Source organism: Salmo trutta, chromosome 3, assembly GCF_901001165.1.
Source record: "Salmo trutta chromosome 3, fSalTru1.1, whole genome shotgun sequence".
Classification (NCBI taxonomy): Eukaryota; Metazoa; Chordata; class Actinopteri; order Salmoniformes; family Salmonidae; genus Salmo; species Salmo trutta.
In genome coordinates this window covers 38,435,504-38,458,943 of record NC_042959.1, presented here as the reverse complement: position 1 = coordinate 38,458,943, position 23,440 = coordinate 38,435,504, and the positions used below count along the sequence as shown (strand labels likewise).

General features: G+C 40.7%; 1 protein-coding gene across 5 annotated transcripts in view; it reads left to right on the top strand.

Moving 5' to 3' along the window:
• The first annotated feature begins 9,586 nt into the window (after positions 1-9,586).
• LOC115174944 (mitogen-activated protein kinase kinase kinase kinase 4) overlaps positions 9,587-23,440 on the top strand; it is a 57,722-nt gene continuing 43,868 nt past the window's right edge. For all 5 annotated transcript variants that reach the window (XM_029734023.1, XM_029734014.1, XM_029734004.1 and 2 more), the window contains exons 1-3: positions 9,587-9,767; positions 10,307-10,372; positions 22,232-22,288. In XM_029734023.1, the coding sequence (XP_029589883.1) occupies positions 9,711-9,767; positions 10,307-10,372; positions 22,232-22,288 (180 nt within the window). In that variant the 5' untranslated portion in view covers positions 9,587-9,710. The remainder of the gene's footprint in view (positions 9,768-10,306; positions 10,373-22,231; positions 22,289-23,440) is intronic.

Here is a 23,440-nt window from a genome sequence, read left to right as displayed (position 1 = left end):
GCTTACAGATTTGAACAATACCAGATGAACAAAAGTGTCACAAGAGAACCACAACAGTCTCCAATTTCACAGTTCATGGAGACCCGTGTAGGGCAGTACAGCATGAATCATCCACAGCAGAAAGCTATCAACAATGCAATACTGTCCGACCTGGTTATCGATTGCCAATTGCCTCTGTCTATTGTGGAAAACAAGAATTTTCGTCACTTTCTGTCAGTGGTTGACAGTAAGTACAGCCCAGTGACTCGTAGAAAATTGACATCAAAAGTAGAGAACCTTGCTACAGAGAGACGTTCAAAACTGAAAACTCAGTTGAGCAACACAGACCATGTTTCAGTCACAGTGGACATTTGGTTTGACCGAAAGATGAGGGGGTTCCTTGGTGTCACTGTGCACTGTATGGAGAAAGATGGAGAGAGGATACAGCTCAAGTCCAATCTCTTGGCCTGTGACAGCTTCAAAGGCCCACACATGGCCGAAAGAATCTGTGAGCAATTTGAGGCCATATGTGGTGAGTACAGCATTAAAGATAAATTGGACTATATCATTAGTGACAATGCCTCCAACATGAGAAAAGCATTCACGGTGTGTTTCCCCATTGAACAAGAAGATGAAGTACATGACGCAGATCACCTTGATGACCCAGAGCTCTGGAATGACCTAACCCTGGAAGACCAGCAAACAGTGGATGCTGCTATTGCAAAAAAACAGAGCTTGCAGTGTTTTGCCCACACTCTCCAGCTGGTGGTGGGAGATGGCTTGAAAGAAACAAAAGTGATGACTCCTTCTCTTTCAAAGTTATCAAAAATCAGCTCACTGCTACATACAAGCACAACATTCAAAGAGGTATTTGAGGCTGAATTTGGGGAAAGAGGCATCCCTGCTGCTGTCAACACAAGATGGAACTCAACACTGAGACAAGTGAAGGCAGTTATCCAATGTGACCATCGAAAGCTCAGTCATGTTCTAGAAAAGGCTGGGCACAACAAGTTGTTGTTCACAGTACGGGAGTGGAATAAGTTGAAGGAGTTGGTGGACATCCTGAAGCCATTTGGAAAAGCAACAGATATGACACAGGGGGAGAAGATAGTCACAATAAGTTCTGTTGTTCCCTCGGTCCTGTCCCTGAATCAAAACCTGGAGCAGCGGAAACCTCAAGTCCATTTCCTGAGCGGCCTGTTCAGAAGTCTCCAGGCATCCCTGAACAAAAGATTTCTTGGAATCTTCATCAATGTGAAAATGGCCAGGACACAAGATGGAATCGCTGCCCCCTTTTGAGATCCAGTCTACCTAAGCAGCTGCCTTGGATCCGGCTTTTTCTCTGATGTGGGTGGCGCACCATGTGCTGGTCAAGGAGGGGGTCAAGGAGGAGGTGGCACAAAGAGTGAAAGGTAAATATTATTGAGTTTAATGTAACTTTTTCTCATAATTTAATCCAATTGACTGCAACAATAATACTTTTTCAGTTGAACCCACTGCATCACCAATACTCTAATACCGGCCTTTTTGTTTCTGCTTTTACATGTTTTGCCAGAACTGATTCTGCAAGATGCTACTAAGCAAGCTGTGCCTCTTGTTGATGAGGAAGAGCGAGAGGACCATAGTCTTGGACAAGAAGAAGGGCTGTTTGCAGCGTACCGTAAGAGGTAGAATAAAGCTGTTGGGACCACTCCAGCACTACAGCCAAGTCCCTACCTTGACATATGCGAAGGTAGGGACTTGGCTGTAGTGGGCAATGAACAGGAAGGCTCTGGGCAATGAACAGGAAGGCTCTTCCTTCACTGTCCCGAGTGGCCATCAGGGTCTTGGCAGTGCCTACCTCCAGTGCTCCGGTGGAGCGTATCTTCAGCCATGGTGGCATCATACTGCAGCCTCATCGTGCACAAATGACTGACAGACTTTTATCGAATTTGGTCTTTTGCAAATGCAATGCATCATAGGGCCCTGATAAGAGAAAAAAATTAAACTTTATGCACTAGACACACACACACACGTAGTCTCCATGTTCTGTTTTTTATCTCCCATCTTTGGGATCTGTATTTTTTTCTCAGACATTCAGACCTGTGTTCAAATTGTAGGCCTTCTTGAAGTTCAGTATCAGTTGTTTTGATGTACCTTTTAATAAATGATTGTAACTTTATGGCATGATTGTTTTAGGTGTCTAGAGTATATCTGGAGAGAGAGAGCACTACAATATTTTGTTTTTGTTGTCATATTGATGTCTTTCTCATGGCTACCCATGTACTTCCATGGAAATATAAAGTTTATTTGGAAAGTAATAAATAAATATATTTTTAAAAGCATTCATGATTTGCATACATTTAATATACTATTACTCTTGTTAAATATGAAATGGTATTACATTTGGTGAAGAGCACATTATGACTTGTTTAGGACTCGAAACTCAAAGTTTAGGACTTAATACTTGACAGTCTTGACTTGAGACATGACTCGGACTTGCCTGTCTTGACTTGGGACTTGAGTGCGAAGACTTGAGACTTACTTGTGACTTGTAAAACAATGACTTGGTCCCACCTCTGGCCGCTTGCATGATCCCATATGTGTCTTCTTGAAATCTTGAGTTTAACTCAGTAATCTGTCTGTCTAGAATATTGTTCCAAAAGTGCCGCAGGTCACTCACTCTTGATGCTGGATGTTTTCCCTAATGACGTTGTGACTACACTGTCTGCCAATTTTACAGGCAGTTTTCACTGCCGTGATGCACTCACATCCCAATTACTAATATCATGCTTAATCATCATCTCTTCAGTTAGCTTGGGAACTTTATCAAAGTCTCCCTGAGTTATCTCTGAATGTAGAAAAGCTGCTTTTGAGGATTTCAATTAAACCAATACAGTCCGTCACAGATAATGTAGAGTTTTGTAATCCCTTCGTAGCAAAATCCCTAGTGTCAAACAATTTACTAAATGTGAGTAAGAGGAATAAAAACGTATTGTTCTGGATTTGTTGTAAGAGGGCATCGGCTTCTTATTTGGTTTGTCCACAAGCCACTTAAAAATCTGCAAGAACCTCTAAAATGACATCTAGCAGTAACAGCACTTTACTCACTGACCCTGATTTTGAACTCCAACGTACATCTGTGGATCTTTCTAGCTCGATACATGGTCTATCGGGATGCAACTCTTTCTGTACTTCTATGAATAGAGCATGTCTGCGGAATCTACTCATAAATGTGTGTAGCTGGTTTACTGTGTCAGAAAAAGTACTGACATGTCCCGACACTTTTGCCGTGGTGCACAGAACCAAATTCAAACGGTGGGAGTTGCAATGCACATATACCACTTGCTTAAATGCTTGCTTTAGTAGGACATGTACCCCTCATCTGTTCCCTGACATGACTGAAGCGCCATCGAAACAAAAACCTACACACAGAGTGGGATCCAACTCCAGGGGTTGCAACACTTCCAAGTATTTTCCGAGAAATTCCTTGTGCAGACAAATCAGCGGTTTCCATGAACCCAACAGCTCTTTCTTTAATCATTCCAGCATGAATGTATCGGATGCACAGAGCAAAAAGTTCTCGTTTAGATTGATCTTTATATTCATCTGCTAGTATGGCAAAATACATGGAAGGCGCCGAATGAACTTCCATCTTTTATCCTGCACAGTAACAATGATGCTGCATACCGTTCTGAATTTTGGGGTGCTGCAACTCGTTCTGAATTTCGGGGCTCATAAGCGTGGCATTGCGAGGTAGCTCATTAAGCCTGTTTTGTATTTCTGAGTCATACTTTGAGATGAAATTGTAGATTTCTAAAAAGTTACCTTTGTTGATTGCCTCTTCAGTTTCTCTATGCCCTCTGAGTGGAATATCCTGCTTTGCACACATTAGAACAATATCTATGACCACTTTAACATGTGCAAGGTTTCTTTCTATAAAATCCATGTTTGCATCACCATGTATTTGGTTCAACACAGTCCCACGACTTCTAGGCCCATGGGTAGCCTTGTAGGATTCATATTTTGCAAGGGCACTGGCATGTAATTTGCTATTCTCGTGTTTGCAGCAAGCATTTCTTGTGAGTTTCCAGTTTTAAATCCATCTCCTACAAATCTGAATTCGACATTTGCCCCTGGAAAGTGCCTACAAAACTTACAATAAACTGCATCTTCTGCTTTACTACACTCAATCCACACGAACTGGTCATACCACCTTGAAGAGAAGCAGTGTGATTTGCTATTTATCATACTAGAAGGGAACTTTTCTAGCTTTGGTTGACAGGCTGGTTCATCAATGGCAGACAAATCTGTCGGTGGACCTACTGCAGGTTCACCCCCCACCGGCAGCATCAAGAACGAGAGGAGACGGTGGGGTAGGCAAGCATGCTTTGCTCAACGTGGCATTGGCGGTTGTGATTGCGGTTGTTTCTATACTGGCGCCAACTGTTAATGTCTCAATCTGGAAGCTATCGGTAGATTGATCCAAATTATTTTCTGGCACACACTTTTTCCTCCAGACGTCTTTTTTTGAAAAACCTAGAGATCGACATTTGGTTTGCCAATGCTAGAACTACTAAATTACCTTAGCTGGTGAGTCAATTCGAGTAAACTAGCGTGGTAGAGCTTGCTAGTTTATGCGCGACAAAGTTTATCCACCTGATGTTGTTCAGGTAAACCACTGTAGGATTCATTTTTTTTATGTAACCAATGAGATCGAATTTGAATATTGAAACAATGTTGCAAATGTCGGAGAGACAGACTGCGAGGTTTATACAAATATCCGCTGTCAAAAACTAAATGTTAGTCTAAAAGAAAAGAGAAATAATGTCTAGATGCTTTTTATAGTGAAGATCAAATTCATAACTTCCCTGCCTGGGCTGATGAGACGGGATTGCGCAGTCAAATGGAACAGAATAAATAGGCATTTTAGCGCCATAGGTTTAGCATGTGGTAATTTGTGGAATAGACACAGACTGGAATGCACTTTTCACCAATCAGCATTCAGGATTAGCCAACCCATTGTATAACACTCAATATTTCACTTAATAAGGGAGCACAGATTTCACCTGTATTCACTTGGTCAGTATATGTCATGGAAAGTGCCGGTTGTGCTTAATGTTTTATCTACTTAGTGTATTTCGAATAAAAAAAATATCACGACAGGGCTGATGGAAACTGCACATTTGTCGGTAAACTTTCCAATGTCGACAAAGCAAAAGGTTAGACAAGGTGGGACCTTTTTGTGTCAGTAAAATTAATTATTCGAGAAATGTCGGTGCGCAAATATTGATAAAACAACCATCATATCAAAGTAAATTTAAAGTCACGCGATAACATATTGTGTGGTCGTCCCACTACGACACGGGAGAGCATGCAGTTTATTAGACTTTAGATAAAATACATTATAATGAATTTGACAGGGTAGTGAAAGTGCAGGGGGATGAGCTTTGATGCTCTTTTCCAATAAATGGCGAGGGTCTTATTCTGGTGACATGATGATTGATGATGGCTGCCGTTTGACAAATAAAAATTATCTCGTTTTAGGGGATACTCAGTCAGTTGTACAACTGAATGCCTTCAACTGAAATGTGTCTTCCGCATTTAAACCAACCTCTGAATCAGGGGTGCGGGGGGCTGCCTTAATCGACATCCACTTCTTTGGCGCCCGGGAGCAGAACGACAGATTGTTAACTTGTCAACTCGGGGACTCGAGTTGACAATGTAAGGCCAGCAACCTTTTGGTTACTGGCCCAACGCTATAACCGCTAGGCTACCTGCCGCCACTTTAGCCATAATAATCTCATCATGTTGGCTGGCCTACCTGCACGATATCTGCGAGCCGGGCGAGATGTTGGCTAGAGAGAATGTGCCAAAACCAGAGTGGGCATATTTGCTATTTCACGACAAAACTATTAGTGGAGTTGAAAATGCGATGGAAAAACATTGAATTTCAGATTTTCATTCAGTACATGAAAATGTAAACGATGAAGTACATTTTATGTGCACAAAATCATCACGCACTTAATTTTATCTGCAACAAATCAGTCTTTTTGCGGAATAGAGAATATTCCCATGAAAATCTGTCACCAACTGGATGAAAAACCTAACTTTTATTGAGAACTGTATTTGTATGTTGAATTTGTGAAAATGTTTATGAGTAGTAACAAAGATTCAGACACCCAGTCTACCTCTCAGCATGCATGTATACAGAACCACAGATTAATAAAACATGCCGTACGAAGCCAAAACCTAATGGTTTAGCATTCACCACAATAGCTTTACAACTTTTACATTCATAAATAATCACATTCAACAGCACCATCTTGTGGATATCAGAAATTTGTAGGTAGCAAACAGGAATGAGAAAAGGCAGTGTTTATAGTGTGTGTGTCTGTGTGTGTTTGTGGTATGGTGTGTGTGGCAGGGAGGATTATTTAAAAATTTTTATGAGCATGGCTTTATTGCTATTACAGCATATTGGATGACTGTCATTCATATTCCAATTACCCAGCTCAATGTAACGTCAATAGGTTTAGGCTACTACATGATACTCACATTTTCCCTGTACCCATCATCAGGTTGCTACAACCAAGCCAAACCTTCATATCATGACCGCTATAATTGCTACGCGCAGCCTACATTGTTGTCACGTCATAGTCAACATAGCTACTAGAACTAACGCTTTAGTAAACCAGCTAGCTACAATCATGCAGTACAGTGTACAGTCATCAAGCAGTTTATTAGTTACACTGGTGGGCCCCAGTGGCAATAAAGTAATAAAACCAAACGCTTACCTTGACTTGGAAGAGTTCCAGTGTTGGATAGCCATAGCCAGATAGCTTACATAGCATCCCTCTCTGTTTGAGCCCGGGTGTTTGAGTAGGCTAAACTAGATAGCTGCATTCACAAGTGAAAGTTTTTTAAAAAATCAACCAAATATAGCTATCTCTCTAGCTCTCTCACTCTCTCTTGCTTCTCCTTAATTTTAGAAAAATGAATTTGTTCAAAACTGTTCAACTATTGTCTTTCTCTCTCTTTGAGTCAACTACTCACCACATTTTATGCACTGCAGTGCTAGCTAGCTGTAGTTTATGCTTTCAGTACTAGATTCGTTCTTGGATGTTTTGATTGGGTGGACAACATTGTCAGTTCATGCTGCAAGAGCTCTGATAGGTTAGAGGATGTCCTCCAGAAGTTGTCATAATTAGTGTAAGCCTATGGAAGGGGGTGAGAACCATGAGCCTCCTAGGTTTTGTATTGAAGTCAATGTACCCATAGGAGGACAGAAGCCAACTGTCCTTTGGCTACACCATGGTGCTGGCTACACCATGCTGCTGAGGCTACTGTAGACCTTCATTGCAAAACAGTGTGTTTTAATCAATTATTTGGTGACATGAATATATTTAGTATAGTTTTATCTAAAAAGGATAACTTTTTAAATGTTTCACTATTTACATTTTATGAAATTCACTGATGAGGATGGTCCTCCCCGTCCTCCTCCGAGGAGCCTCCACTGGTGTGTGTATGTATGAATGTGTGTGTACGGGTGTGTCTTGTCAAACCAAGGACCAAAACATACTGCATCTGGCAAATGTGACACAGCAGTTTATATTTTCATATACACAGTGGTGTAGGGCAGTTTCGCGGTACCCCTCCGCAAGGTCAATGCATAAATGTTCGCCTATATTTTTACTGCAAGCCGATGTCATTATTCTGCATGAAACAGAACCAGCTGAATGTATCATGTTGCAGCAGAAGCAGCAATCTTTGTCTGCGTACGTACTAAGTGGCACCATATTCCTTTTGTAGTGCACTACTTTTGACCATGACACATAGGGCTCTACTCAAAAGTAGTGCACTATATGGGAATAGTGCCATTTCGGTCGCACACTGTCTTGCACGCCAGTCCCCAAGGCCATGCTTTGCAGCTGAAAACCAGTGGAGTTATGTTATTTATACAATGTCAAGAGAAGGCAATTTAGCCTACTCAAGAAAGGCCACTTATTTGTGTTTACATTCAAACATGATCCATGAATGACACATCAGTTTCCAAACTGAACAGTGAAAAGTCAGGGGGGTGTGAGACAGTTTAAGAGTGCTGGCATCTGTCTGAACATTGGAAGAAAAGGAGTCAAATACAACAGGGGAAAATGTCATAACTACACTGTCTGTCTGTATCCAGGGACAGTCAGGCACTCAGTTGAAAAATCTCTGTGTCGGCATATGCTGGCTGTTTGTATATGAGAGCAACTGGCACAAGTTGAAGCATCTGGCCGAAGTTCAAGAAGCATTTGAATCCAGACCATTCTCCTAACCCTCCTCCCATGCCCCCCCTAAAATTTGCTTTGGAGTAAGGCAGGAAGGTTACCAGAATCTGTGAATCATTGCAGTATGCCACTTGTAGAGAAATGAATGGTGGAAGTGTGTTTTTATTTCCATAGGAATGCATTGTTGTACTACTTCAGTTCCTTTATGGGCAGTGGAGAGAATGGCAATGGGGTGGCTGCATAAAAATACAAATGTCAAACTCACTCCCACAACACGGGATCCGCTCTATGTTAAAACATCCATGTTTAAACTCTTAGGCAGGCAGACACAGAACCATCTCTCTCAAACTCTCATTTATTCTCTAATTCAACTTTACATACGAATGCCATTATAGCATAAGAAATTACTATCTGCTAATTCATAATGGCTCTGCATTGTTTGTGTCCTGGCTAGAGAATGGGCCCTCTGTGGCCTTACACAGTGGTCCTGTTCAGGGGTCAGCTGCCTCTCGCCCTGCGCTGCTCCTGCCACCGGTCGCAGTGTGAGGGAGAATAATACAGTCACAGGGACAAGCTAGTCATGGTTAACCATGTGAGTCAGTCATTCAGCACAGCCATATTAGTCAGGAAGGATTGTAGGAACAGCATAGCAATGCACAGAAGCTGAATTTTACAGCAAAATCTCTTGTCTTTTTGTGTCATGAAAATGTATACATTGCATTTGATATTTCACAGTTCATATTTTTCTTACTTTTTAACTCTGCATTGTTGGGAAAGGCTTGTAAGTAAGCATTTCACGGTAAAGTCTACACCTGTTGTGTTTGGCACGTGACAAATAAAATTTGATTTGAAATCATTATGTAGGAGATGTGACTGTCATTTTTCCCACCATAAATCAACATCACTCCTATTTGGATTGGGCAGTCTCTCGTAATGCAGATGTTGTTGACGTTCCCATGTTATTAGTCTGTTACAGTAATACAACAACATTATACTATGCTTGGCCTACTATGTTGTGTTATTGGTAAAACTATACAGACTTGTTTTTAACTGAAGCGTTGAATAATCAACAAGTTATTTTGCATTTAACACGGGGATAAAGTTGTTCAACAGGGGATAAAGTTGTTCAAAAAAGTTTACTTTTCGAATTTGGTTTTATTCGGGAGAGTAGGGGGGCTAAAGCTTCCTCAGAAATTTCCGGGTTTCGCTGGTTGAGAAGTTTCCTGGTGCGTATTCATTACGCCGATTCTGTTTCAAAACATTTCTAAATTTAAGCAAACGGAACGAAACGGGGAGGAACCTACCTGAATTTGTCCAATAGAAACCAACTGTTTGTACTAATGATTACACCCCTGTTTTGGTTGCTAGTGAGAGACGCTGCAGAAACAGTACAGTATGGACTGACACGCCGAAACCGTTAACTTTTGCAAAATCAAGTACATGTACTCTTTATAGGTGCATTAGTCGGACAAAGTCATAGCTATGGCGCGAGACTGCACAACACGTAGTCTGGATAATATTGATCTCTCTGCTTTGAGGGTGAGTTCTGGATATGCCAGAGTCTAATTAATTGAAATGTAGACAGACCTTTGTGTAAACATTGTTGCAGCAGATGTGGGTTACAAAGTTTCAATCTCTATTTAAGTCATTTCAGGAAACGTTACGTAAAATTAAGTTAGCTAGCTACTTTGTTACAAAAAGTTAGAGCTTTCATGTCACCGTAGGCTTTTAACAAACCATGAATCTTACAGTTTTCGGGTTCGTTTTGCTTTCAGAAGTTAATATGTTTTTGGTTTACCGGATTTACAGCTCTTTCAGAAGCAACTGAATAGTTTAAAAATATATTTTTTAAGTAAGCTTTAGTAGTATGACATGTTGGCATGTTACAAGTGTTAACAAATGGAACATACTTGTAGCCAGCTATGCCATGCAATATTCCATTTTAAGTGATGACCTAAAGGTCAGATATTATTCTGAACTGTGAATAAACATAAGGTTAATTCAAAATGATTTTATTTGTATATTTTTGTGCTCTTCCATTTCATTTGAGGTAATGTAATGTTGTCGTCTTGTTTCAGGATCCTGCCGGAATTTTTGAGCTGGTAGAAGTGGTTGGAAATGGAACATATGGGCAAGTCTACAAGGTTTGTCGTTTTTTCAGACCCACTCTCCTATTCTTGTCTTTGACCAATTGCAGATGTGTTGTCAGTTGCAATAATTTGCATTTTAAGGAGCATATAGCAATATATACTATGCAAACATTGTATGTCGCCCTCTTAATCTTTAAGTAAAAAGAAAGAAAATGAATATAGCAATACTACTCATAATACTATAGCTGTCAGCAGTTGATGGCATGAAACTTGGTGTAGTTCCCATGAAAGCACTCACTAAGTGAGAAGAAACAGTGAGAGAAACTGTGACCTAAATTGGCTTACCAACACAAGCATCTTCAACACTCTTGGGTGGAGTCAACTTCCTTATCGAAATCAGCTTAACTGAACGCTTCAGTGATGGTTTGTGGTTCTTTAAAAAAACATTAAGGTGTTTAACTTATCTTGACAAAGCTGGGCCTTTCGAATAGTTCTTGCCACATTCTCACATATGTGAATACCTTAGGTTGCACAAGCCTTTGATTAACAAGAAAGGAACCTGTTCAAGGTCCAGTGCAAAGAACATAACGAATATCTATCATTATCAAGTGTACATTACTATAATATCACTGGAGAAAATCACATTTCGTCTAGTTGTATTCAAAATTGCAAGAAAGGCCCTACACATTAGTTAACATAGTACCAATAAATAGACTGTGAAATGTTTTGTTGATGTAGTACACAGCCTGTCAGTTTCTGCAGGAATCTCAGCTGAATTAAATACATCTCCTGTCATGTGGATCAATGTCAGAGTTGGCCATTAGTGTCCAGAAGACTTCCTTTTCCACTTCTGTGTGCAGTGCACAGTTTCAGCCCCATGCTAACAGGAACAGTAACTTTACACAGAGCAATAGATTATCCTCCCCTCAAACTACACGAAAAGTACTTTCCAAATTCCTAGCCATTCTTTAGGTTATATCAAATCCAAGAAGTGTGTTTACTAGTACTGTGCACTTTAATTACCTAGCCAAACACTTTCCCTCTAATGTGTTTATTAAGTCAAGGTCATACATTCTGTATTGTTTACATGTATGAGAAATATTGCAGATTGTTTCTTGGATTTGAATCTCTGAATCATTTTGTTTCACTAGAATAATCTAAAGAAAGTGGTGGGCCTAACTCAAAAACAATCATATTAAGTTATTACACATTTTATTGGCCACATGCGCCAAATACAACAGGTGAAGACTTTACAGTGAATTGCTTACTTATGAGGCCATTCCCAACAATGCAGAGTTAAAAAGTAAGCCAAATATTTGCTAAATAAAAAAGGAAATAGTGACACAATAAAAACAATAACGAGGCTATATACATGGAGTACCAGTACCAAGTCAATGTGCAGGGTGCGAGGTAGTTGAGCTAATTGAGATAATATAGAATGCACATGTGGGTAGGGGTAAAAGTGACTAGGCAATCAGGATATATAATAAACAGAGTAACAGCAGCGTATGTGAAGTGTGTCTATGTGTCATTGTGTGTGTGGTGTCAATATGCAAGTGTGTGTGTGTGTTTTGTGATTGTGAGTGGATGTAGTGTGAATGTGTGTGCTTGTGTGTGTGTGTGTGTGTGTGTGTGTGTGTGTGTGTGTGTGTGTGTGTGTGTGTGTGTGTGTGTGTGTGTGTGTGTGTGTGTGTGTGTGTGTGTGTGTGTGTTGGTGCGTCAGTGTAATATGTGTGACTGTGGGTAGAGTCTATTGAGTGTGCATAGAGCCAGTGTAAGGGACTTAGTGTAAAACAATTAAGGTAAAGGGGTCAATGTAAATAGTCCGGGTAGCCATTTGATAAACTGTTCAGCAGTCTTATGGCTTGGGGTTAGAAGCTGTTCAGGTGCCTTTTGGTCCCAGACATGGCACTCTGGTACTGCTTTCCGTGTGGAAGTTGAGAGAACAGTCTATGACTTCGGAGGCTGGAGTCTTTGACAATTTTTAGGGCCTTCTTCTGACACCACCTGGTATAGAGGTCCTTGATGGTAGGGATTTTGACCCCAGTGTTGTACTTGTCCGTATGCACTACCCTCTGTAGTGCCTTGCGGTCGGATGCCGTGTAGTTGCCTTGCCAAGCGGTGATGCAGCCAGTCAAGATGCTCTCAATGGTTCAGCTGTAGAATAATTTTGAGGCTCTGTGAAACCATAAATAATAACACATTTATTGAGGTGGTGTAACACATCTAAGTGGTTTATAACACCTTATGTACTTCCAAAAAGTGCATCATATTTTATCTGTAGCTAGGTTTGTATCCAATTTGTGTCAGATTTTCATGTGAATATTCTAAAATCTGCATAAAAATAATATGCACATTTTATCACCAGAGATGTTTTTACATAAAATTGACTTGTTGCGGATAAAAGACTGCGTGATTGTGATGTCCTAGTGCATATAATTTTTGTTGTTGTTGCTGTTACTGAATAAAAAATCCAAGTTAAATGGGTTTCTATTGCATTTTCAACTTTACTAATGGTTTTGTCACAAAAAGAAATGTTTTAAAAGCTAAATGTGCCCACAGGTGGTCTTGCCACTTGCGCTCTAGCCAACAGCTCGCAGATACAATTTGGGCATAGCCTACATGGTGAGATTATTATATTTATTGGTCAAACGGCAGCCAAGCATCGATCATAATGTCACCAGAATAAGACCCTCTGTATTTATTGGAAAGGAGCATCAAGCTCCTCACAGTGCACTTTCACCACCCTATGAAGTTCATCATAACGTATTTAATCTGTAGCTAAATCAACTGTATGCTTTCCCGAGTCGTAGTGGAAGGACCACACAACATATCATCGCATGACTCCAAGTTTACTTCGATATGATGGTTATTATATCAATATTTTGTCACATAATGCGTTTCCACCACCATTTCTCACAAAATATTTTTTTTCTGGCACAAAAAGATCACACCTTGTCTAGCGTATTTTGTTTTGTCGACATTTGGAAAGTTTACCGGCATGTACTTTACTTGCATAAAGATGTTGGATAGAAACCTGGTTATTGTTGAGAAACATGAGGTTGTGGGTGTCTTCTGCAGGCAGCAAAGATTCATTACGTTAGTAGAGTAGTGGTTGTTGGCTACAGACAGGTAGAGGGTATTGGTCACAGTGTACAGATGTAGGATCTTAATTGGATCACCCTGTTGAAATGCAGGAAATGTCAAAATTGTAGTGTATTTGAGGTTTCAAAAGGCTTCTGAAGTTTGTCATTTCTACTTAGAAATTTCAGACTTGATTTTCCAATATGAAAAATGTATCAACCCCTTACAAGAATATACATTAATTATAATCCACACATTAATTCACATTTCCTGTTGCTCAAGGATTATTTTCCTGTTGTAGCAAACTGGCTCAAATTAAGATCCTACATATGTAAAAGGAAATTCTATTTTTGAAGCCACTACATCAGGGCATCTGTGGCTTTCCTCTCCTCTCAGAATCTTGTTCTTTTTCTTTTCTCCTGCCAATTTACCCGTTCTGAAAATAGAACATCACAGGGAATGCGCGTCTGTGTAAAATATCGATTTTGAAATTGTTTACTGGGCTTGTTCTGAAGGCAGCGAGTCTTGTTTTTCAGTACAGTCTGAAGTCTTGGTTTTAATCATCCGTCCCCTTGGGATTTCAGTGTAGATGTCTGATCGATGCCACAGTTTTGTTCCATGTTGAATGTATAAGACGTGACAATTACTGTCAGGCTGAGAAAACAAAGAACAGTCTTGTTTGCTTCTCTGCTTCTTAGAAGGCCTTAATAAAGGACCATCAGTTTATCTCTGTCCCAAAGCAATACACTGGTAAAATTACAGTACACTTCATGGTAGATCTTCAGCAGTTTGCAATGCAAAGCAATGTTGTTGTTAGCATGATGTGTGGTGTGATCTTTGGTGAGAGCAGTGGAAATGGCAGAGGTCATGCCAAGAGAAACACTGATGAGAATGTCCACCCAGTAAACTCTCAGATGGGTGACCTTTGTCAAATTATGTTCAATGTCTGTTCTTCAACACTCCAGTCTATAATACGTCATGAAAGATGAGATAGTATGTATCCAACTCAAATAATGAATAGCAATTGCAAGCAACACAAAATACAAACAACATATTACTTACTATTCTTTGATTATTTCTCGCTCATGGTATCTGTTACAAAATAATATGACTTCAGTTCACAGGAGGTTGGTGGCACGTTAATTGGGGAGGACTAGCTCGTGGAAACGTCTGGAGCAGAATAGGTAGAATGGTATCAAATTCATCCAACACATGGTTTCCATGTGTTTGATGCCATTCCATTTGCTCCATTCCAGCCATTATTATGAGCGGTCCTCCCTTCAGCAGCCTCCACTGCTTCAGCTCATAATACTGATAATACCATGCGGTTTTATTATTCTAAGGTAGCTGGTTTGTTGTTACGCTCAGAAGAAGCTGACTTGGCACCAGTGTTGATCTATTGTTTCCAGTCTGCCTTCACTTACATGGGAGGCTATTTTTTACCCTGTCCTGTTTTGCTATTTAACACAGCATTGTTATCATCTCATTGTTAAACGCTGAATACTGTTGTTTTCTCTTGTAATTATTTTGGATCATCTTGTTCTTATCTTGTGTCTCGCTGGTTTCATTTTTAGAACCCCCAACTCCCCTAATCTTTTCAGCTTTTAGGGTGTTGCAACTTGTATGTCAGAACGCTTTCTTAACATAGTAAATCTTACAGAGACCCATCCATGCTTGTTAAAAGGGTGGATTGTAAGCAAGGGGTCACATGATGAGCGTAGTTTCCCTGAGGTCGTTTTTCCTCTGGGATCTTCATGTTTTTTGGCAGCAAAATAGGATGGTCCATTTAGAGATACCTCATATTAAAAGAGGATCTTGTGTGATAGGATCTCTCTCACTTATCCCAGGGTGAACCTTATCATGTGACCTTCCTGTGTTAGTATGAGTGGGAGATGGGTTGTGATTTGTTGCACCAGTGATCTCATCTGTGTCTTCTGGGGATACTGTAATCAAGTGTGTGGAATTATTAGCCGTACACTAAATGGTTTAATCCGTGCCATTTTCAATGTTCAAAAGTTGCATTTTGTTTAGTTTTGTAGGGTTCAAAGATACATTCCTATTGTAATATGACTGTCTCATTGCATATAGCAATATCTCATCCTTTTGTTCTTAGGATGGCTACATCTAGGGCGTATTCCTCTTTTAAATGGGTACTTCTCTATCTTGCAAGATGCAAGCTCATGAAGTGTGAAAAATTGGGTCAGGCCAGGCTTGCACTGCGGTGACAAAGCAAGACAGTGATGCAACGCTGGAGAGCTGTCATCACTTGCATGCCTCCAAGGTCTGATATTGAGAAAGTCCCAGTATGTCGGGAATCATCATGAAGCAGGCAGGCTCCACTTTGACCCACAGAGAGGAAGCGTCTTTCTCAACACACACTTCCTGAACCGCAGTCGCTGTTCAAACCACTTGGATGCCTGCCTGGAGCTGGTGACGTTATCCCAGTGCCCTCAGCTCTGGAAGGGCCATGAAAGGGCCCCGTCGTGGTGTTGAGATGTGGGCTCATTGTATGCGTCCCAAATGGCACCCTTTTCCTTATTTAGTGCACTACGTTTGACCAGTTCCCATAGGGCTCTGGTCAAAAGTAGTGCACTACATAGGGAATAGGGTGCCATTTGAGATGTGGCCACCAAGTAGACCTATGTTTGGGTAGGGAAAGAAGAAGAATGCCCTCCATGCGCGCGGGGTAGGAACTGTGGTAGTGGGTGATAACCCCTGTACCCTGGAGACTGGGGAGGGCAGCCTGTCTCTGGTGGAGATATTTCTGTCCAAAAGGGGATTTCCTCATTATTCCCTAACCCAACTGTGAAGCCCATAATCTCCCATCGCATTGTATCTAATGACCAAGCAGAAAAACAGGAAGTAGTGGATGAGAAAAAGCAGATTTCCATCAGAAGAAAGGCAGTGGCACTTCCATCAACACTACTAAGGTGTTGATAAGAAGTGTATTGTGATGAGAGGTTCATTGCAGAAGATTAGATCTTTACCGTGCAGATTGAGTTTCAGTGTTGATAGAACCCAGAAAATATCGACAGTGAAAAGATAATATAGATGGATACTTTCCATATGCCAGTAGTTAAAGTGAGCCCTTCACATTTAGTTTAGGAGCTGATCAATTTCTCTTTGTTGGATGACTTACTCGAGTGTCTCTTTATTAGAATGGGGAATGTGATTTATGCAATGCGTTCCCCCCACAAATTGAATGTGTTTCAGAGAGAGCATGCTGTGACTGTGTGTTGTGTGGAATGCTGAAGAGGTTGTAGGGGTTTGAGCCGCGGGCTGATTAGTGGACAGTTTGCTCTTTTCTCTCCCCTTCCTTTGATCAGCAGTAGGAATGTGCTCTCATGCAGTCTCTTTATGACCTGCTTTGGATCATGTGCACATGCTTGCAATCATTATTTGTCAAATACTAATGACTCTGGGGCAGCATGCATACAATGCCAGTGACGTTTATTTTTACAACATGAATAAATAGTTGACTATGGTAGCTACATGTATTATTATTGAACATTAATCTGACATGTTGGGCAAAGGTTTTGCTGGCATGCAACAAGAAGCATTTTGTAAATGGGAAATCAAATGATCTGCTACTTCTACAGTCGTTTTGTGAGCTTGAGACCTAGCTATTATCCTACTGTATGTAATGCATGTTCAAGGTCTCAATGTCTCATATCACACTAACACAAGGAATTATTCCTCTATATTGTAAAAAATAGTCTACTCTGCAGTGCCCACAACTGATGGTGAATTGTCTGACCACCAAAAGCATTTTTCAACCGTTTATTAACCAAGTTCATTTTTGTTTCCCTTTGAAATAGCCTCTATAAAAGCTTGGCTTTGTATTTGGAGAGTTTGCCTCTGGCAATGGAACACAGCCAGCTTGAATGTTTAAGAATAATTTTGATCAATGCAAGACTGTGTGCCACAATCCCTCACATGTTTTTCTACAGAAGTAAAATACATCTGTAATTATGTAAAGCATTTGTAAAAAATCCTATTTTGATCTGACTATTATCAAAGTAAATATTAGTGACTTTGCCTAGAAGTCTATTGTTACTATTTGGTCATTAGCCCAAACAGTTTTCAGCTCATTGTTATTGTTAAAGAGAATCATATTTTAATCAGATTTGATTATGGGGCTCTTGTTATTTTCCCATATGTGCTTGCTCTCTCACTCTGCTAGTCTGGCACAGGAAGCTGTGTCCATTTTAACTCCTGCCTGTGCTTGTGGGGAACACTGGCCCACATCCTAATTGAACCTGGTGCTGAGTGTCTGCTTCAGAAATCTGTTCACATGGTGTGGCCTGCTGCTGTCTGCCCGCCCAACCGCCAAACAGCAGTCTGCACAGACCGCTCTCTAGGATCTTCTCACATTGATGTCCTACAGTACACACAACTATCACAGATAAACATGGGCAGTCAATGGCAGGAAATAGCAATAAACATGCTATCACTCAAAGGCAGTCAAAGGTTTGCATGTGTATTTATTTTGTATTGCAAACTGTACAGAAATAAAATAGGCGTTTATTTCAAGGCAATCTGTGGATCGGATCGTTATCACATATGTGAGTGATTAGTGATCCCTCATTTCTGTGGATGTGCAAGACTGTGGTTACGTAGACGAGCATATTGTGCAACAGTGCAGCTGCACAATACTATCCCACTGGGCAAAGACGTCAGTTCAATGTCTAGTTTTGAACTACATTTGGTTGAGTTGTCTAACGGGAATTCAATGTTAAATCAACAAAAAAAAGTCACCATGTCATTAGATTTAGGTTACAAGTTGGGTGAAAAAAATACAAAAATCCCTTAGGCTGATGACTTTTTGCAAATCCAAACAGTTTTCCAACTTCATCACGTTTAATTTTTGTTGTTGAAATGATGTGGAAACAATGTTATTCAATCAGTTTTTGCCCAGTGGAATGTGATTGATACTAGTCCCCAAGTTTGGATTTGTGGAACGAGTAGGTGTCTTGTCAATTGCCATTGGGATATATTGGAACAATACTGGCAAGCTACCAACAGAGAAACTCTCTCTAGGTTTTCCCTGATGTGTTCATGGTTTTCAAAGTTGAGTTAGAAACTCTGCTTTAGATGGGTAGCTTGGATCTAAATGGATAGCTAAATCTCCTGCCTATACTCGTAATATCCATATATTAGAGTACAGAAAGCATCTTGGGAATTAAAAGACAATCAGTGTTCTCTCTCCTTATGCATTTCACTCCCTTGTTCCTGTTTAGTTAAGGTAAAATACAGTGCCTTCGGAAAGTATTCAGACCCCTTGACTTGTATTCTAAAATGGATGAAATAAAACTATTTCTTTAGCAATCTACACACAATACCCCATAATGACAAAAGCAAAAACAGGTTTTTAAAAATGTTTGAAAATGGATTACAAATAAAAAACTGAAATATCTTGTTGACATAAGTATTCAGACCCTTTACTATGAGACTCGAAATTGAGCTCAGGTGCATCCTGTTTCCATTGATCATCCTTGAGATGTTTCTACAACTTGACTGGAGTCTACCTGTGGTAAATTAAATTGATTGGACATGATTTGGAAAGGCACACGCCTGTCTATATAAGGTCCCACAGTTGACAGTGCATTTCAGAGCAAAAACAAAGCCACAAGCCACAAGCCAAGCCGTGTCGATGCACAAATCTGGGGAAGGGTACCAAAACATTTCTGCAGTATTGAAGGTCCATAAGAACACAGTGGCCTCCATCATTCTTAAACGGAAGAAGTTTGGAACCATTAAGACTCTTCCTAGAGCTGGCCGCCCGGCCAAACTGATTAATCGTGGGAGAAGAACCTTGGCCAGGGAGGAGACCAAGAACCCAATGGTCACCCTTACAGAGCTTTAGAGTTCCTCTGTGGAGATGGGAGAACCTTCCAGAAGGACACCCATCTCTGCAGCACTCCACCAATTAGGCCTTTATGGTAAAGTGGCCATAAAGTAAAAGGCACATGACAGCCCACTTGGAGTTTGCCAAAAGGCACCTAAAGACTCTCAGACCATGAGAAACAAGATTCTCTGGTCTGATAAAACCAAGATTGAACACTTTGGCCTGAATGCCAAGCGTCAGGTCTGGAGGAAACCTGGCACCATCCCTACGGTGAAGCATGGTGGTGACAGCATCATGCTGTGGGGATGTTTTTCAGCGGCAGGGACAGGGAAACTAGTCAGGATCGAGGGAAAGATGAATGGAGCAAAGTATAGAGGGATCCTTGATGAAAACCTGCTCCAGAGCGCTCAGGACCTCAGACTGGGGAGATGGTTCACCTTCCAACAGGACAACGACCCTAAGCACACAGCCAAGACAACGCAGGAGTGGCTTTGGCACAAGTCTCTGAATGTCCTTGAGTGGCCCGGCCAGAGACTTGAACACGATCGAACATCTCTGAAGAGACCTGAAAATAGTTGTGCAGGAACGCTTCCCATCCAACCTGACAGAGCTTGAGAGAATCTGCAGAGAAGAATGGGAGAACTCCCCAAATACAGGTGTGCCAAGCTTGTAGTGTCATACCCAAGAAGACTCGAGACTGTAATCACTGCCAGAGGTGCTTCAACAAAGTACTGAGTAAAGGGTCTGAATACTTATGTAAATGAGATATTTCCATTTTTATTTGTAATACATGTTCAAAAACCTGTTTTTGCTTTGTCATTATGGGATACTGTGTGTAGATTGATGAGGGGAAAAAACAGTTTAATACATTTTAGAATGAGGCTGTAACCTAACAAAATGTGGAAAAAGTCAAGGGGTCTGAATACTTTCCGAAGGCACTGTACACCAGACTAGTGAGAGCATTGTTGTGTTATGGGGTGAAGTGAGTAGTTCACACCTGGTATAGCTGTGTGAATTGCTCTTCCTGGATACAATTGAATGGAATGGTAGTCTTTGATCTGCTACATATGTGCAAACAAAATGCTTGCAGTGGGTAATTCAGAATGACAAAGTAAGGAAAAATAATTTGTGTAAATGCACTGAGGCAAAAAAAGACACATATGCTGCTTGCATTCTGTTTTCTTATTAAAAAAAAGGAATGTTGGTCACAGTTGTCCTCTTACCGTTGGTAAAATAAATAGCTCTGTTGTCACAAAATTACATATCCATGAATGTGATTTTAACCTTTGCTGAGTTTTTTATAAGTAATTCGTAGTGTATATACAGCATTGCCAAGCTTTAACATGGGAAACTAGCTATTAAGATCTTTCTCAATTATCTCCATCAATTATTCTCCATCTCCGTGCACTTTATTACAGATGTGCACAAGTGCACTGTATTACAGTAGTCATGTCACATTCTGTCAGTGAGCATAGCCACATATGAAAGTTCAGGACCATTCCTCTCTCCTCGGGGATAGGTGATTCTAGCGTCTAGAGCAAAACTGCACAGTGCTATTAACAATACTGGATGATAAGTGCTTGCAATGCCTGTAGTCTGTGTTCTGTTTATTTTTAATTTGGAGAATAACCGCCATAGTCATTACATTCACTCCACTGCATAAGTAACTCAAATGTATGGCATCTGTCAAAATGGCAAATTCATTTGCAAAATAACGGTAAAGTGCAATGGACGAACATCAATCTGCCTCAGCCCATTGTGCTGTGACTGAACATAGACGAGATGGCTGCAGTCAATGGGAATGTTACAGAAGCCTCTTATTGGTTTATGAGAGGCAGCTAAATGCATTGTATTGATTATGTGATTGTCCCACCTGAATGCTCCTCGCTACACTCCTGATTTTAGAATAGGATATTGACTCATATGTTAAGAAAAACATTTCACGTGGGGATAGTTTTTCTCCCACAAATTGACATTCATTGCAACAGTTCTCAGGATGGACAGTGTAACTGTTTCTTTGAATCAGATTCACAAGGAGTATTGCTTCATTTTCTCTTTAGAATCATTTTACTGAAACTCTTACACCATACTAAGTGTGACTTTTTGCTTGCCAACTCAGACATATGAAATGCTTTTGTATGTGAAATAAGAAATTACAATCTTAGCATAGGTTATAAGAGTTGTTTTCAAGATTGGTGGAGTAAAACTGGGATTTCTGAGGTGGATAACATCATTTTGTGGTATTTCCAAGTGACTCAATCTCTCCATATGTACATGATATTCCGTAGACAACAGTCAATTGTGTTGGATGATATGAGCCATTTTTCAAATAAACAAACAATGGAGGTCAGTCTAGTGAAACATGTACTGCTCCAGCTCAGGCCCGTGTTCCATTTTCTCTACACACTTTTCACAAATAATTGCTTTAGGAGTTGCTGTACCTAGTTTTCTGCTCCTTAGGTTCTGACACATACACAAAGTTTTAAAAAATTCACTGCTCTCCTACCTCTCGCTTCCTCTTTTTCTGCCACCAGACTCAGTTACAGAAATAGCTACATTTTCCCCTTCCTCAATTTACCTCACCTGACTGGTAGACATGGTCTTGGGCGCTAGACTTTCCGTTGTGGTTGCCAGTATGCCCTGTATTGAATGATGCGTATGTTTAAAAAAAGATATCTTTCATAAAATGCTGTGGTTGTCTCAACAATAACCTTAACTACTGCATAATGTTTGTGCAAGTAGTCCAACTGTAATTATTATACACTAAATTCATTGTCTTACTTTTCCCAATGTGTCTTGAGTGACTTTGTGACCTAAGCTTCTAGGGTCACAGTACCAAATTTGCTTAATAACTCTTAACAGTATACTCATCATCATCATCATCATAGACTTTGAGTGTCCTTGATTGTCTTAGATTTTATTGGTGTCCGATGGCCATTCTGTCCCTAACTGTTCCACTGACTGTCCTTGGGTCTCAACAGGGGCGACATGTGAAGACGGGACAGCTGGCTGCTATCAAGGTCATGGACGTGACAGAGGTAAGAAGGCCACTTCCTGGTTCCTGTCTCCATCACTTGCTCCTTGCACTGAAAAGCCACCAAGACATAGGCAGGGAGGGCCACAGCCGTGGGACTGCCACTCTGCTGAGTCAAAGGGGCAAGGAGGGGTTTTGCACTCAGATCAGTTTACCTTCAAAGACAGTGTTTTATTTAAGAAATGCAAATGAGGCCCAGTTAACACGGCGCACCAAAGGTTATTAAATCCTGAGCTGTCAATCAGCAGGTGAGAACACTGGGAGCCATGTTTGTTCAGGGAAAGTTTAATCATCTCATTCCCCTCAGGGCAATAAAGCTACCTGGTGATGAGACTGTATAGAAACTGATTGATTTGGCCCTCCTGGCCCGCTACAAGAACAAAGAGGAGCGTTATTACAATAGCGCAAAGTGTACATGGCCAAAGATTTAATTAAATCCGTTTTTTTTTTTTGTGGCTTCGAGGTATATTTTAAACTAAGATCTGACTTTTGGGAGCTGAAGAAGGATCAACAGTATCAGTCTCTGCAGTGCAATCTGAAATGTTGTATAGAGTGACTGAAGTTCAACACACCGCATGAAGAACAACTTATTATTTTACTCAACAGAGAATATAAGACACAGTTAATCAATACAGCACAGTTTCAAATGTATCGTCATAAAAACATAGCATTAAAACTGATATTAAGTTCTCCAATATCTGTGTTTTGATCTAGACTTGCTTTTTATTAGATCAGCCTTGAATTGCTGGCTGATATTAAAGGTGTTGTATTGGCCTAATACGTAAAGAATGTCTGAGGTGCCGAGATGAGTTTAAAAGGCCCAGCTCATTGTATTGAACCCCAGAGAGTAAAAGCAGAGGAGATAACGCCACAGGCTCTCGGACAATAATCTCTCTCTTCTCAGCACACAAATGCCTTTGCCCTTTTCCTGTCCATCTTGTATTGTCTATCTGCCCAGGGCGATAATAGCAGGACATTTCCTGTAGAACTGAATGGCCCCTCACTGAAGGCCCAGGGCCCTGGCTTCCTACTCTCCGCTTCAACACATCCCTCCCGACAGTCACATAACTAAACCCCCCCCCATACCCTACCCTCGCCTTCGCTCCCCTTCCCTCGCTCCCCCTTCATTAGCCCCTACTCCACAGGCTGCCTGGCC